The 13,648-nt window shown below is 50.7% G+C and overlaps 1 protein-coding gene across 3 annotated transcripts in view; it reads right to left on the bottom strand.

The window, feature by feature from the left end:
- The window catches only part of RRN3 (RRN3 homolog, RNA polymerase I transcription factor), a 1,162,251-nt gene that overhangs the window by 1,030,444 nt on the left and 118,159 nt on the right, over positions 1-13,648 (bottom strand). For all 3 annotated transcript variants that reach the window (XM_082260368.1, XM_082260367.1, XM_082260369.1), the window contains exon 2: positions 6,965-7,021. In XM_082260368.1, coding sequence (XP_082116494.1) covers positions 6,965-7,021 — 57 coding nt within the window. The remainder of the gene's footprint in view (positions 1-6,964; positions 7,022-13,648) is intronic.

The following is a 13,648-nucleotide window of genomic DNA, read 5'->3' on the forward strand; positions in this document are numbered from 1 at the left end:
CCTTTTTGGTGCAGATCCAGTGCAAATTGAGCCATACATATTGTTTGGCTCAATTCGCATGTCATTTGTACAGGAATCCGATGCAATTCATGTACAATGCGGGACAACAGTGTGAACCCAGCCTCGGGGTGGAAAAAACAGAATTTTTGTAAAATCTTACCGTAAAATTCCTTTCTCTGAGTCCTCCGACAGTCGCCGCCCACTCACAAGTCTTCACCAATGGGTATTGACCTTTGCTCCGCAGGAGTAGCTAGGCACAAGATTTGTTAATAACAAAAGCTTTTAGCATAGACACCCCTAGGGGCTGTCCCCTTAGTCAATACCTCCCTGCACCAGCATTCCCAACTCAGTTTGGTAGCATAGCAGTAAGAGTACACAAAAACCCCAAAAGAGGGGCGGGGGGCGGCGACTGTCGGAGGACTCAGAGAAAGGAATTTTACGGTAAGATTTTACAAAAATTCAGTTTTCTCTTACGTCCTCCGACAGTCGCCGCCCACTCACAAGTCTTCACCAATGGGATGTCCCAAAGCAGTGTAGACATGAGGGGTGGGAGACGCAGGCGCAGAAGAGCAATGCAGCACCCACAGCAGAGAAGGAACCTTACACACCGTAAGAGAACCAGCTGGGCAACAGGAAAGTGCTCAAAAGGAGCAACAACCCAGGAAAACAAGTAACCCAGGGGTAAAATACCCCAACAGCCAAGGACCCAAAAACAAGGGTCCCTAAGGCACTGCCGCACTGAGAACTTTACGGGCCAAAGGAGGCATCGGCCGATGCCTGAACATCCACCTTATAAAACTTTGAGAAGGTGTGCACGGACGACCAAGTCGCCGCCTTACACACCTGGGCCACAGAAGCCGGATGCCGGAAAGCCCAAGACGTACTCAAGGACCTGGTAGAGTGCGCCTTCACAGGGAAGGGTGGAACCTTCCCCTTCAAAGCATAGGCCTGCACAATGGTTTGTCTGATCCATTTGGCGATTGTCGCAGCCGACGCCGCCATGCCCTTCCGAGGTCCCTCAGGAAGGACAAAGAGGGAATCCGACTTGCGAAAAGATTTAGTGGACGACAGGTAAACCCTGATCGCCCGGACAACATCCAAGGAATGCAAGGCAACCTCCTTCGGATGCTGTGGCTTCGCGCAGAGCGAAGGCAAGACAATGTCTTCATTAAGGTGAAAATCCGAGACCACTTTCGGAAGAAAGGATGGAATAGGTCGCAAGACCACCTTATCCTTGTGAAGCACCAAGTAGGGAGAGCTGCAGGACAAGGCCGCCAGCTCCGACACCCTGCGAGCCGAAGTAATCGCCACCAAAAAGGCCACCTTTTTGGACAACAGAGGCAACGAGATATCCCTGATCTTTTCAAAGGGAGCATGTTGCAACACGGACAGAACTAGGTTCAAGTCCCACGGAGGCAAAGGCTCCCTCCGAGGAGGGGCCAAATGGCGCACCCCTTGAACAAAGGTGCGAATCAACGAATTTGACGCCACGGGGTGCTGAAAAAGAACGGCCAGCGCAGAAACCTGGCCCTTAATCGTGGCCAGCGCCAAACGCTGGTCCACTCTAGTTTGGAGGAAAGCCAACACTCTCGACACCGAGTATGAGCGAGGGGAATACCCCCTGGACTCACACCAGGCAAAGTATGCTTTCCAAGTACGGTAGTAAATCTTCCCTGAAGAGGCTTTCCTAGCCTTGATCAAAGTGGGGATGACCTCAGGGGAGAGACCCCTATCCTTCAGGACCTGGCTTTCAACAGCCAGGCCGTTAAAGCCAGCGACTGTAAAGCAGGATGGAATATCGGCCCTTGAGACAGAAGGTCTTCCCGAAGCGGCAAGCGCCACGGAGTGTCGACTGCCAGATTGACGAGGTCTGCGTACCAAGACCGGCGAGGCCAGTCCGGTGCCACCAGAATTACCGTATGCGGTTCCGAGGCTAACCTGCGAAGGAGCCTGGACAGCAGCTGAATTGGGGGATTCATCAGAAGGCGTACATCAGACGATACTGGTGCCAAGGCGCCACTAACGCGTCCGAGGCGTCCGCCCGAGGATCGCGCGTTCTTGCCACGAACCTTTCCACCTTGTTGTTTAGACGAGACGCGAACAGGTCCACATCCGGTGAACCCCACTTCGCGCACAACATCTGGAAGACATCCGGGTGAAGGGACCATTCCCCCTGGTCCAGGGTTTGGCGACTCAGATAATCCGCCTGCCAGTTCTCCACCCCCGGAATGTGAACTGCCGTTATCGCCGGGACGTGCGTCTCGGCCCAAGACAGAATGTCGGCAACTTCCGGAGCCGCTCGGGCACTCCTGGTGCCCCCTTGATGGTTGATGTAAGCCACCGCGGTGGCATTGTCCGTCTGAACCCGAACTGGACGGCCCTGAAGCCGTTCCGACCATCGCAGAAGGCAAAGCTTTATCGCTCGCAATTCCAGAATGTTGATCGGAAGGGAGGACTCCTCCGACCGAGTTCCCTGGGCGGACAGAACTCCCAGGACACCACCCCAGCCCGACAGGCTGGCATCCGTGGTGACCACCGTCCACAACAATGGACGAAAAGACTTGCCCCCGACACCGCCGGGGACTGGAGCCACCACAGAAGATTCCCTCTGGTGCGGTGGCTCAGAGAGATCCGCAGATCCAGGGACTGTGGTCGCCCATCCCACTTGGTAAGAATCTCCGCCTGGAGACCCCGCGTGTGAAACTGGGCAAAGGGGATCGCCTCGAAAGCCGAGACCATCAACCCCAGACACCTCATGCATGTCCGGAGAGACGAGCTGTCGTTGTCCCTGAGGGACCTGACCTTGTCCTGAAGCGTCCGGAGCTTGTCCTCCGGTAGGAAAACCTTCGCCTGGACAGAGTCCATAACCATCCCCAGATAGGGAAGGCGAACCGAAGGGCACAGAGTCGACTTCGGAATGTTTATGGTCCAACCGAACTCTTGCAGTGTCTGCACCGTGGTGGGCAGGTCTGCCAACAGGCTCTGGCTGGCATTCGACCTTATCAGGAGATCGTCCAGATACCCCAAGACAGCAATGCCCTGTGCTCGCAACAGGGCCAGGACCGGTGCCAGCACCTTGGTAAAAACCCGCGGAGCCGAAGCGAGACCGAAAGGTAACGCCATGAATTGGTAGTGGTCCTCCGCAATGGCGAATCGAAGGTACCTTTGGTGACCCTCGAAAATAGGGATGTGTAGGTACGCATCCTTCAGATCGATGGAGGCCATGAACTCCCCCGGACTCAGGGCGGCCACCACTGAGCGCAGGGATTCCATGCGGAACTTCCGAACCCGCACAGAGCGGTTCAGAGCTTTCAAGTCCAGAATCGGACGCACCTTGCCCTCCTTTCTGGGCACAGTGAACAGATTGGAGTAAAACCCCCGAAATTTGTCCCGATGAGGCACCGGAACCACCACCCCCTGGGCCCGCAGGTCCCGCACCGCCAGGTGCAGATCCTGCAAGCGCTCCGGAGACAGCTGAAGATTTGAGGGGAAAAAGAATCTGCCCGCCGGCCGAGAAAGAAATTTGATCTTGTAACCTGATCAAACGATTTCCTGAACCCATCTGTCCTGAATGCGGACCAGCCAAGGTTGGAGGAAACCGCGCAAACGTCCCCCCACCCCTGAAGCGGGTGAGGGCGTCCCTTCAGGCGGAAGGACCCCTGAGAGGGCCTGAACGAGGAGTTCCGCTTGCCACGGAAGGACTTGTGCTTGGGATTCTGGGGTAAGAGAGTACTCTTGCCCCCAGTAACACCTTTCACCAGATTATCCAATGCCTCGCCGAAAAGGCGAGATCCCGCGTAGGGAAAATCCGCCAACGTTTTGCGAGAAGATTGGTCAGCCGACCAACTTTTCAGCCATATCAGGCGACGGTTGAGCACTGCCACACTAGACAGGCGTGCAGCCAAAGGAGCTAAATTCAAGTAAGCATCACACAAGTACATGACTCCCTGATGGATCTGATCCACCATAGCCAGCGTGGTCGGCGGAGCCGAATCAGCTACCAGGGTGCGCCTGAGCACCTTCGTCCAATCGGCCACCGCCTGCACCGCCATAACCGAAGCAAAAATAGGTTTGAGCATAGAGCCAGCAACCATATATGCATGACGGGCAAGAGACTCCAACCTCCTGTCCGTAGGATCCCGGAAAACCGGAGTATCCTCAGTAGGAACCAGAGTAGCCTTGTTTAAAACGGCTACAGCGTGATCCACCTGGGGCGCCACACACCAACGCTCGTCGGTGGAAGGCGCAAATGGATAAAGCAGTTTAAACTTATTTGGCACTGTAAAGGGCTTCTTTAAATTGCGCCACTGCTCATTAACAGTATGATGAAACTCTGCAGGGCAGGGAAAAATCTGCGCTGATTTGCGAGTTCTGTGCGTCCCAAAAGAGGACACCCTAGCAGGAGGAGTGGGCTCATCCTCCAGGTGCAGTGTATCCTTTATGGAGGCGATCAGCTCATCCATGAGTGCAAGCTCTTCAGGCGAGCCAGGGGGAGAAGTATCAACCCCTTCCACCTCCGCCTCCCCCTCAGACCCCATAAGGTCCAGAGATGAGCGAGACCCTGAGAAGGGCACGCCAGCCACAGCAGCCACATCGCCCTCTGAATCAGAGGAAATGGATAACCTGGCCCTCTTTGCAGATCGTTCAGCCATCAGCACTTGCATCTGAGATACTAAGGATGCCACCACAGTGGCCAGATCAGCCCCCTCGGGGGGTGCAGCAGCCCCCTGGTCCCCCACCAGGGCGGGGGGAAACTTGCTATCCTGAGAATCCATGCCCAACAGCATTGAGAGGAAAAAAGGTACTGGCCCTTTAACACTACGGCGAGCGCAGCCCACCGTATACTACTGTATGCACCAACCCCGCAGGGACAGAGAACACTGAGCAAGGAATGACAGGACAATGAAGGAAAAACCTGGAGAGAGCACAAACAGGCTGCTGCCACCGATCGCTGTTCCAGAGAGAGAGGAAGTGATGCAATAACCGGGTTAACTTATATAGCCTATGAGGCTCCGGCAAAATGGCTGCTCGGCTGAGGGATAGAGGCTACAAGAAAATGGCGCCGACATGTGCTCGAAAACGAGCGCGCCTCGCCAAAATGGCGCCGATTGGCGCCAAAACACAGCGCTGCACAGGGTCAGAGGAAAGCTGGCCACCCACAGCATTATGCAAAAAGATGGCGGACCGCAATAGCGGCCGCCGCTGCAGCATGTCTGCACACATTCCGCCCTAGAGGAATCTCACAGCAGAGTGGGAGGGCCCCCCCCCCCGCAGCCCACAAAGGCATGCTAACCCATACAGGGATCTATCAGGGAGCCCGCACTTTACACAGACATGGGGGTACACACAGCCACAGACTGACACCCCACACAGAAGGTCCCCACACAGAAGGTGCTTACCGTACCGGATGGCGTGGGGAGCCGTCTCCAAGCAAACAAACCGCTATCCTTCATGACAGGGAGAGTCGCAGCCGGGACGCAGCGGACCGCAGCACAAGACCGCAGAATGGCGTCCAGTGAAGTAGCCACCACACAGGCAGCATCCCTGCAGCGAGCAGGGATGGGTCGTTCATGGCGCCAGGGCGAACCGTAGCTGAACGCTCGATGGCAGGCTGGGGATCCATCTGGCCCTCAGCCCTGGGATCCAGGGCGGCCAGTCCGAGACCCAGCTCCGCACGATGTATCTTCATCCGAAGATCCCTAACTAAGAGCTGACAAAAAAACAGCTAGTAAAGTAAAGAGAAAACATCTGAAATAAAATCAAAAAAGGGTAGAAGGCTGAGACTGAAGCCCCAGCACAGGAAAGCCTGCTACTCCTAAGCTAGGCAAGATCAAATTTAGTTGGGAATGCTGGTGCAGGGAGGTATTGACTAAGGGGACAGACCCTAGGGGTGTGTCTATGCTAAAAGCTTTTGTTATTAACAAATCTTGTGCCTAGCTACTCCTGCGGAGCAAAGGTCAATACCCATTGGTGAAGACTTGTGAGTGGGCGGCGACTGTCGGAGGACGTAAGAGAAATAGAGAATCTGAGGTTTGGATAGGAGCAGTTGCCAGGAGATAAACATGCACTGCATGTATCATATCTCAACAATGTGATGCTTTATCTGATATGTAGTAGATGGGATGTAAGAGATTGTTGCGTGACATGTTTTACCAGACTTAGAATGCATTGATGTGTCTTTTATGGGGTATATATTTTATTGAAAATAAATAATTATTGAATTTTTAAGATTGAGTTTGTGTATCTTGAAAGCCTATTTTGTTTTTATAAACATCACACTTTACCCACAGAAAATGTATAACAAATAAAACATCCAAAACCTTGAGACGGTTTTAAAGCGGAATTAAACCCAAAACCAAAAATGTAAAATATTGCAGCTTACCAATCATTAGATGTGGTGGCTGCATGTTTTCCTTTTTTAGTCTTTTTTTCCTTTTGTTTTTCCCTGGTGATCAAGCCAGTAATAAACCTCCTTTATTAGAGTGCCCTCACTCTGAATGAAGGAGCACAGGGGGTACTTTGGGATAAGAGCATTGCAAGTCTGGCGGGAAGGAGGAGAGTGTTAGATGTACTAGCAGATTTAGATACACTAAGAAATTGAAACCAAACTACAGCTAAGGCTACAGTTACACAAACAGTTAAAGTTTTTTTTTTTTTTTGGAATAAAAGTTTTACATTAGTAAATCCAGTAAAAGTTGTTAAAGCCGATCATTGTAAGCACCCCTTGTCAGTGGTAAATGGTTTGTCTCAACACTTAACTCATACATTTGCAGGAGAGCTTGTTCTGTTGAAAAGCAAAGGACGTACTGGCCATATCACCCAGGGAAAATAAAAGAAAAAAAGCCTAAAAAAGAAAACTAATGCAGCCATCACATCTAAGAATTGATAAGCTGCAATAAGATAAATGTTCACTTTAATACCACTTTAAATCACACGCCAGCTAGTTTAAATGTCTTAAAAATACCTTAATCTCTGGATCTGACAACTGGTGCTTCAGAAGTTCAAAGGCATGAGTATTTCCCTAGACAAAGAAATGAAAAAACTTTTAGTCAGGTCACTGTAGTAGATCGCAATCATAATAAGCAGAGCTTGTTGTACAATTTAAATGACTGTTTTGTTACAAGAACGGTTTGATTAAAAAAAAAAAATGTGTGTGAGTTTTCTCTGGTATTTATCTTATAGTTTGTAGCAAGGGTAGTGAATAAAAATTCAAGGAGATCCGGTCACTAAAATTTTCTTCTGGTTGAGGTCCGAATCTCAAGTCTGTGCCATGAAAGATTGTTACATAGTTACATAGTTACATAGTAGGTGAGGTTGAATAAAGACAATAGTCCATCCAGTTCAACCTGTGTAGGTGTGTGTGGCTGTAATCATCTCACATACCCCTGAATGTTCTGATCCTTGAGATGTAATTCTAAGAGTCTTTTGAAAGCCACCATACTACCCGCAGAAACCACCTCTTGTGGTAGAGAATTCCACAATCTTGTAGCCCTAACAGTAAAGAACCCCCCACGTTGCCTGAGGTTAAAACGCTTCTCCTCTAATCGCATTGTATGCCCTCGAGTCCTCATGCAATCCCTTCGAATGAACAGCTTTTTTTCTAAGCTGGGATCCCCATTAAGATATTTATAAATTGCTATCATGTCCCCCCTCAGACGTCTCTTCTCCAGGGAGAATAAATCGAGCGATTGTAGACGCTCTTCATAGTCAAGGTCCTCCAATCCCCTAATTAGTTTAGTTGCCCTTCTCTGGACTCTCTCCAGCTCCAACACATCCCTCCTGAGGACTGGCGACCAGAACTGGACAGAATACTCCAGATGCGGTCGGACCAGAGTTTTATAAAGTGGAAGGATTATAGTCTTATCTCTGGAATACATCCCTTTCTTTATGCATGCTAATATTCTGCTGGCTTTGGCAGCTGCCGCTTGACATTGCATGCTGTTGCCTAATCTATCATCAACCAAGACTCCCAGATCCTTCTCCATTTTTGATTCCCCCAAGGGTTCCCCTCCTAACGTGTATTGTGCTTTTATGTTTTTAGTCCCCAAGTGCAAAACCTTACACTTCTCCACGTTAAACCTCATTTGCCATGTCGTTGCCCACTCTGTAATTTTGTCCAGGTCATTCTGTAGGATATCTGCTTCATGCTGTGCAGTTATTGCTCTGGCCAATTTTGTGTCATCTGCAAAAACTGATATCGAACTACTGATCCCGACCTCAATGTTGTTTATGAATAAATTGAACAAGGTTGGTCCCAGGACTGAGCCCTGGGGCACCCCGCTTACTACCTCAGACCAGTCTGAGTATGCGCTGTTTATTACCACTCTTTGGTCACGCCCTTTAAGCCAATTCCGTATCCAAGAGCAAACCCTGCTGTCGATACCTGCAGATCTTATTTTATAAATTAAGCGCTTGTGGGGAACTGTATCAAACGCCTTAGCGAAATCCAAGTACACCACATCCACTGGTCTCCCCCTATCTAGCTCACAGCTCACCTCCTCGTAGAATGTTAATAGATTGGTTTGACAAGAACGCCCATTTGTAAACCCGTGCTGATTACTGCTGATGATGTTGTTGTCTTTAGCAAACTCTACGATATAGTCCCTTATCATCCCCTCCAGAAGTTTACATACTATGTCAAACTGACAGGCCTATAATTTCCCGGGATATGCCTCTGGCCCTTTTTGAATATCGGAATCACGTTAGCTTTCTTCCAATCCCCTGGTACATCTCCTGTCCTAATACTGTCAGCAAAGATCAGGAACAGTGGTCTGGATATAACCTTATGTAAGGGTTCAGCAGCAACTAGGGAGACCAGACACATGTAGCTACACACCAAAACAATATAGATAGCCTTAAAGTAAAATTTATTATAGTGAACCACAAAACAAACACACACAGCAACAGTGAACTAAGGAAATGCCAGTAAACAAAAACCAACCCCAAAGACACAATAACTAAAGAACCAACTATCTACAAATATATACACTATACAGGACAAGGGGAGCAAGGAAGAGGGCAGACTAGGCTGGATTACTGGATACAAGGCAGAGAGCAGGAGCAAGGGGGTACAGGATAGATCAGAGTATGGATCAGGATCACAGACAACTGGTTCAGGCAGCAAGGAGGCATTCAAAATAGTGACGCGCCTGGGAAAGGGAGGAGCAGCCTTAAATAGCCACCTGGCAGCTGAACACAGTTTGGGTGATCATAGAAGCCTGCTTGCTTCTGGGAGACACCTGCTGGTGGACAATGGAAGTGCAGCATTCAGTCCAGGGCAACAGTGTCACCAGCAGGGGAACTCAATCCTAACATATTCCCCCCCTTAAGGAGCGGCCTCCGGACGCTCCATAAGGCTCCGCCACTGGGGTCTGCAAGCTGACTGGGTACCCCACCGCCAAGGTCTGAAGGCTGGCTGAGAACCACACCGCCGGGGTCCCAAAACTGGCTGGGTTTCCTGCTGGTCAGATCCCTAAGAAGTCGCAACACCGAAGGCTTACCATTCTTATAAGCAACCTGTGTCCCAATGTTGAGACACTGAAAGCTACCCAAATGCTTAATGCCCAAGTCCCTGGTCCATGCAGGTACCCTGACACAAGGGTGTCCCATCACAACTGGACCTCTTCTCACACTGTTAGAGACTGCTCTGTATTTTACCTGCCACTCAGGTCTACCCAGGGCATAGGTTACCCCACTCGGGTCCCCAGATGCACCAGGGATTGCAGAGATGACCCCTGGGTCAGGACAAAGTTCATATGGAACACTGCCTTTTCCCATAGGACCTCTACTACTGGGGCCGTAACAGCAGATGCAGTTCTCATGTTCAGAGTGGATATCTGGACATCCTGGCCTTAGCATAACAGGATCAGCTGGCTGCGAAAAGAACACAGAACGAGCAACAGTAGGGATCTTAACCCACACAGAAAACCCATTTGGGCCACATAACGCTGGAAGTTCAGGAGCCTCAGACATATTAGCAAGTAGGAGCTTAACCCGGTCAACAGAGTCCAGTTTAACAGCAAGGGGTGAATTGACAGAGTCCGGCTGGGCAGCGGCCCCGGTATCAGCAGAGTCCGGCGGGACAGCGGCCCCGGTATCAGCAGAGTCCGGCGGGACAGCGGCCCCGGTATCAGCAGAGTCCGGCGGGACAGCGGCCCCGGTATCAGCAGAGTCCGGCGGGACAGCGGCCCCGGTATCAGCAGAGTCCGGCGGGACAGCGGCCCCGGTATCAGCAGAGTCCGGCGGGACAGCGGCCCCGGTATCAGCAGAGTCCGGCGGGACAGCGGCCCCGGTATCAGCAGAGTCCGGCGGGACAGCGGCCGGCAAGTCACCCGTGGCAGGTTTGGCAACAAACGGCAGGTCCCTATCGGCAGGCGGCAGCATGGAGGAGGTCTGGACACCATCGGCAGGCTGCAGCATGGAGGATGGCTGGATCTCGTCAGCAGGCGGCAGCATGGAGGAGCACTGGATCTCACCAGCAGGCGGCAGCATGGAGGAGGACTGGATCCCACCAGCAGGCGGCAGCATGGAGGAGGACTGGATCCCACCAGCAGGCGGCAGCATGGAGGAGGACTGGATCCCACCAGCAGGCGGCAGCATGGAGGAGGACTGGATCCCACCAGCAGGCGGCAGCATGGAGGAGGACTGGATCCCACCAGCAGGCGGCAGCATGGAGGAGGACTGGATCCCACCAGCAGGCGGCAGCATGGAGGAGGACTGGATCCCACCAGCAGGCGGCAGCATGGAGGAGGACTGGATCCCACCAGCAGGCGGCAGCATGGAGGAGGTCTGGATCCCATCAGCAGGCGGCAGCATGGAGGAGGTCTGGATCCCATCAGCAGGCGGCAGCATGGAGGAGGTCTGGATCCCATCAGCAGGCGGCAGCATGGAGGAGGTCTGGATCCCATCAGCAGGCGGCAGCATGGAGGAGGTCTGGATCCCATCAGCAGGCGGCAGCATGGAGGAGGTCTGGATCCCATCAGCAGGCGGCAGCATGGAGGAGGACTGGATCTCATCAGCAGGCGGCAGCATGGAGGAGGACTGGATCTCATCAGCAGGCGGCAGCATGGAGGAGGACTGGATCTCATCAGCAGGCGGCAGCATGGAGGAGGACTGGATCTCATCAGCAGGCGGCAGCATGGAGGAGGACTGGATCTCATCAGCAGGCGGCAGCATGGAGGAGGACTGGATCTCATCAGCAGGCGGCAGCATGGAGGAGGACTGGATCTCATCAGCAGGTGGCAGCATGGAGGACGGCTGGATCTCATCAGCAGTCAGCAGCATGGAGGACGGCTGGATCTCATCAGCAGTCAACAGCATGGAGGATGGCTGGATCTCATCAGTAGTCAGCAGCATGGAGGGTGGCAGAGTTGTAAGAGCAGGAAAAAAGTTCTGTTCATCTTTAGGCTTACATACTGGAGTACTGTGAGCATTTGCATTATGCTGACCAGAGTGTACTGCTGATGGAAATGTAGTAACAGTACTGGGAAGAATAGAGTGAAGAGCAGCAGAAGTACAGGAAGAGGCCTGAGATGTTGCTATGGGTAACAGTATTGCAGGGGGAGCCTCCAATGGATTACATACTGAGGAAGACTGGTTACTGGTGGCAGGGTACTGATCTACAGGTGGTAAAGAACACTCAGTAGCAGCTGTGGTTGCTAAGGGTAACAGAGGAATAGATTCTTGATTTATTTCAGTAGATATAACTTTATGTGGCTCCTCTAGAACAGGGGATAGGATCTCTGACCAAGCTTGTAGCAGAGGGTAAACTAAAGTCAGTTTGTCTTTCCCTAGTTGCCTTTGCTCCATTAAAGACTGAACAGCAGCAATGCAATCTAACAACACCTGGTGTGAATAGGCTGAATACTGCTGGAAGAAAGAACCTGCACAATATTTCAGCAACCATCCCAAAAATCCAGCCTGGAACATAGTAAATGGAGGAGTGAAAACATCATGGCCCTGTGAGATTGACTGAAATACTAGTTCAGAACAGACCTGAATTAAAGGCTGAACTTGTCTAAGGGAGAATCTGCCCTCAACAGCAAAGGCATGTGCTGTCAGAATGTTTTCCAACAGTTCCTCCTCAGTGAGACTCAGCGCCTGCAACAATGAACGACAAAAATCTTTATCTTCTGCTGCATGCACACGACTAATAACCTGCACTCTAAGCATCTTGACAACAGGAAAATGAAGTCAAAAGCAACTGGCTTCCAGCTCCAAAGTGTAGCTGATCTGGTCGTATTGGGCGTCACTATTATGTAAGGGTTCAGCAGCAACTAGGGAGACCAGACACATGTAGCTACACACCAAAACAATATAGATAGCCTTAAAGTAAAATTTATTATAGTGAACCACAAAACAAACACACACAGCAACAGTGAACTAAGGAAATGCCAGTAAACAAAAACCAACCCCAAAGACACAATAACTAAAGAACCAACTATCTACAAATATATACACTATACAGGACAAGGGGAGCAGGGGAGCAAGGAAGAGGGCAGACTAGGCTGGATTACTGGATACAAGGCAGAGAGCAGGAGCAAGGGGGTACAGGATAGATCAGGGTATGGATCAGGATCACAGACAACTGGTTCAGGCAGCAAGGAGGCATTCAAAATAGTGACGCGCCTGGGAAAGGGAGGAGCAGCCTTAAATAGCCACCTGGCAGCTGAACACAGTTTGGGTGATCATAGAAGCCTGCTTGCTTCTGGGAGACACCTGCTGGTGGACAATGGAAGTGCAGCATTCAGTCCAGGGCAACAGTGTCACCAGCAGGGGAACTCAATCCTAACACCTTACTGAGTTCCTTGAGTACTCTCGGATGTACGCCATCCGGGCCTGGTGATTTGTGCTGAGTTTATCCAGCCTTTCCCTGATTTCACCCTCTGTTAGGCATAGTGGCAAGTCCTGTGTATTACTACTAACCATACAGTCATGGTCAGTGTACCCCTCCGTTTCCTGTGTAAAGACTGACGAGAAAAAAGCATTCAGCACGGTTGCTTTTTCAGTGTCCTCTGTAACCATCCTCCCATCATTGTTAATTATGTGTGCAATATGCTCTGCCCTAGTTTTTTTGCTGTTGATATATTTAAAGAATTTCTTTGGGTTTTTTTTACTATCCTCCGCTATTTGTCTCTCAAAGTTGATTTTAGCCATCTTGATTTCTTGTTTACTTTTCTTATTTGCCTCCTTGTATTGCTCGAAAGTCGATACTGTGCCCTCTGATTTATACTTCTTGAAGGCCAATTTTTTTCCCCTAATAAGTTTTTTGACGCTACGGTTTAGCCAGCCAGGTTTGGCTTTGTCTCTTCTAAATTTATTTCCCATAGGAATGCACTGCAAGATGCCTTTGCCTAATATGTTCCTAAAGCATACCAATTTTTCCTCTGTGGTCAGGGATCCCAGGGTTTGGTCCCAGTTTACCCTTTCCATCAATGAGTACAATTTTGGAAAGTTTGCCCTTCTGAAGTTTAGGGTTCTTATGTTCCCCACTTGCCTTGTTATATTGTTATTTATACTAAATGTGATCGCTAAATGAATGATCGCTAGAGCCCAGATTGTCCTGGACTCCTACCTGCGAGATTAGGTCTGGGTCATTAGTGATCAATAGATCCAGGACTGCATTTTCTCTGGTAGGGGAATCCACCAA

The sequence above is a fragment of the Pelophylax lessonae genome (genome assembly GCF_965119305.1).
Source record: "Pelophylax lessonae genome assembly, chromosome: 6".
NCBI lineage: Eukaryota > Metazoa > Chordata > Amphibia > Anura > Ranidae > Pelophylax > Pelophylax lessonae.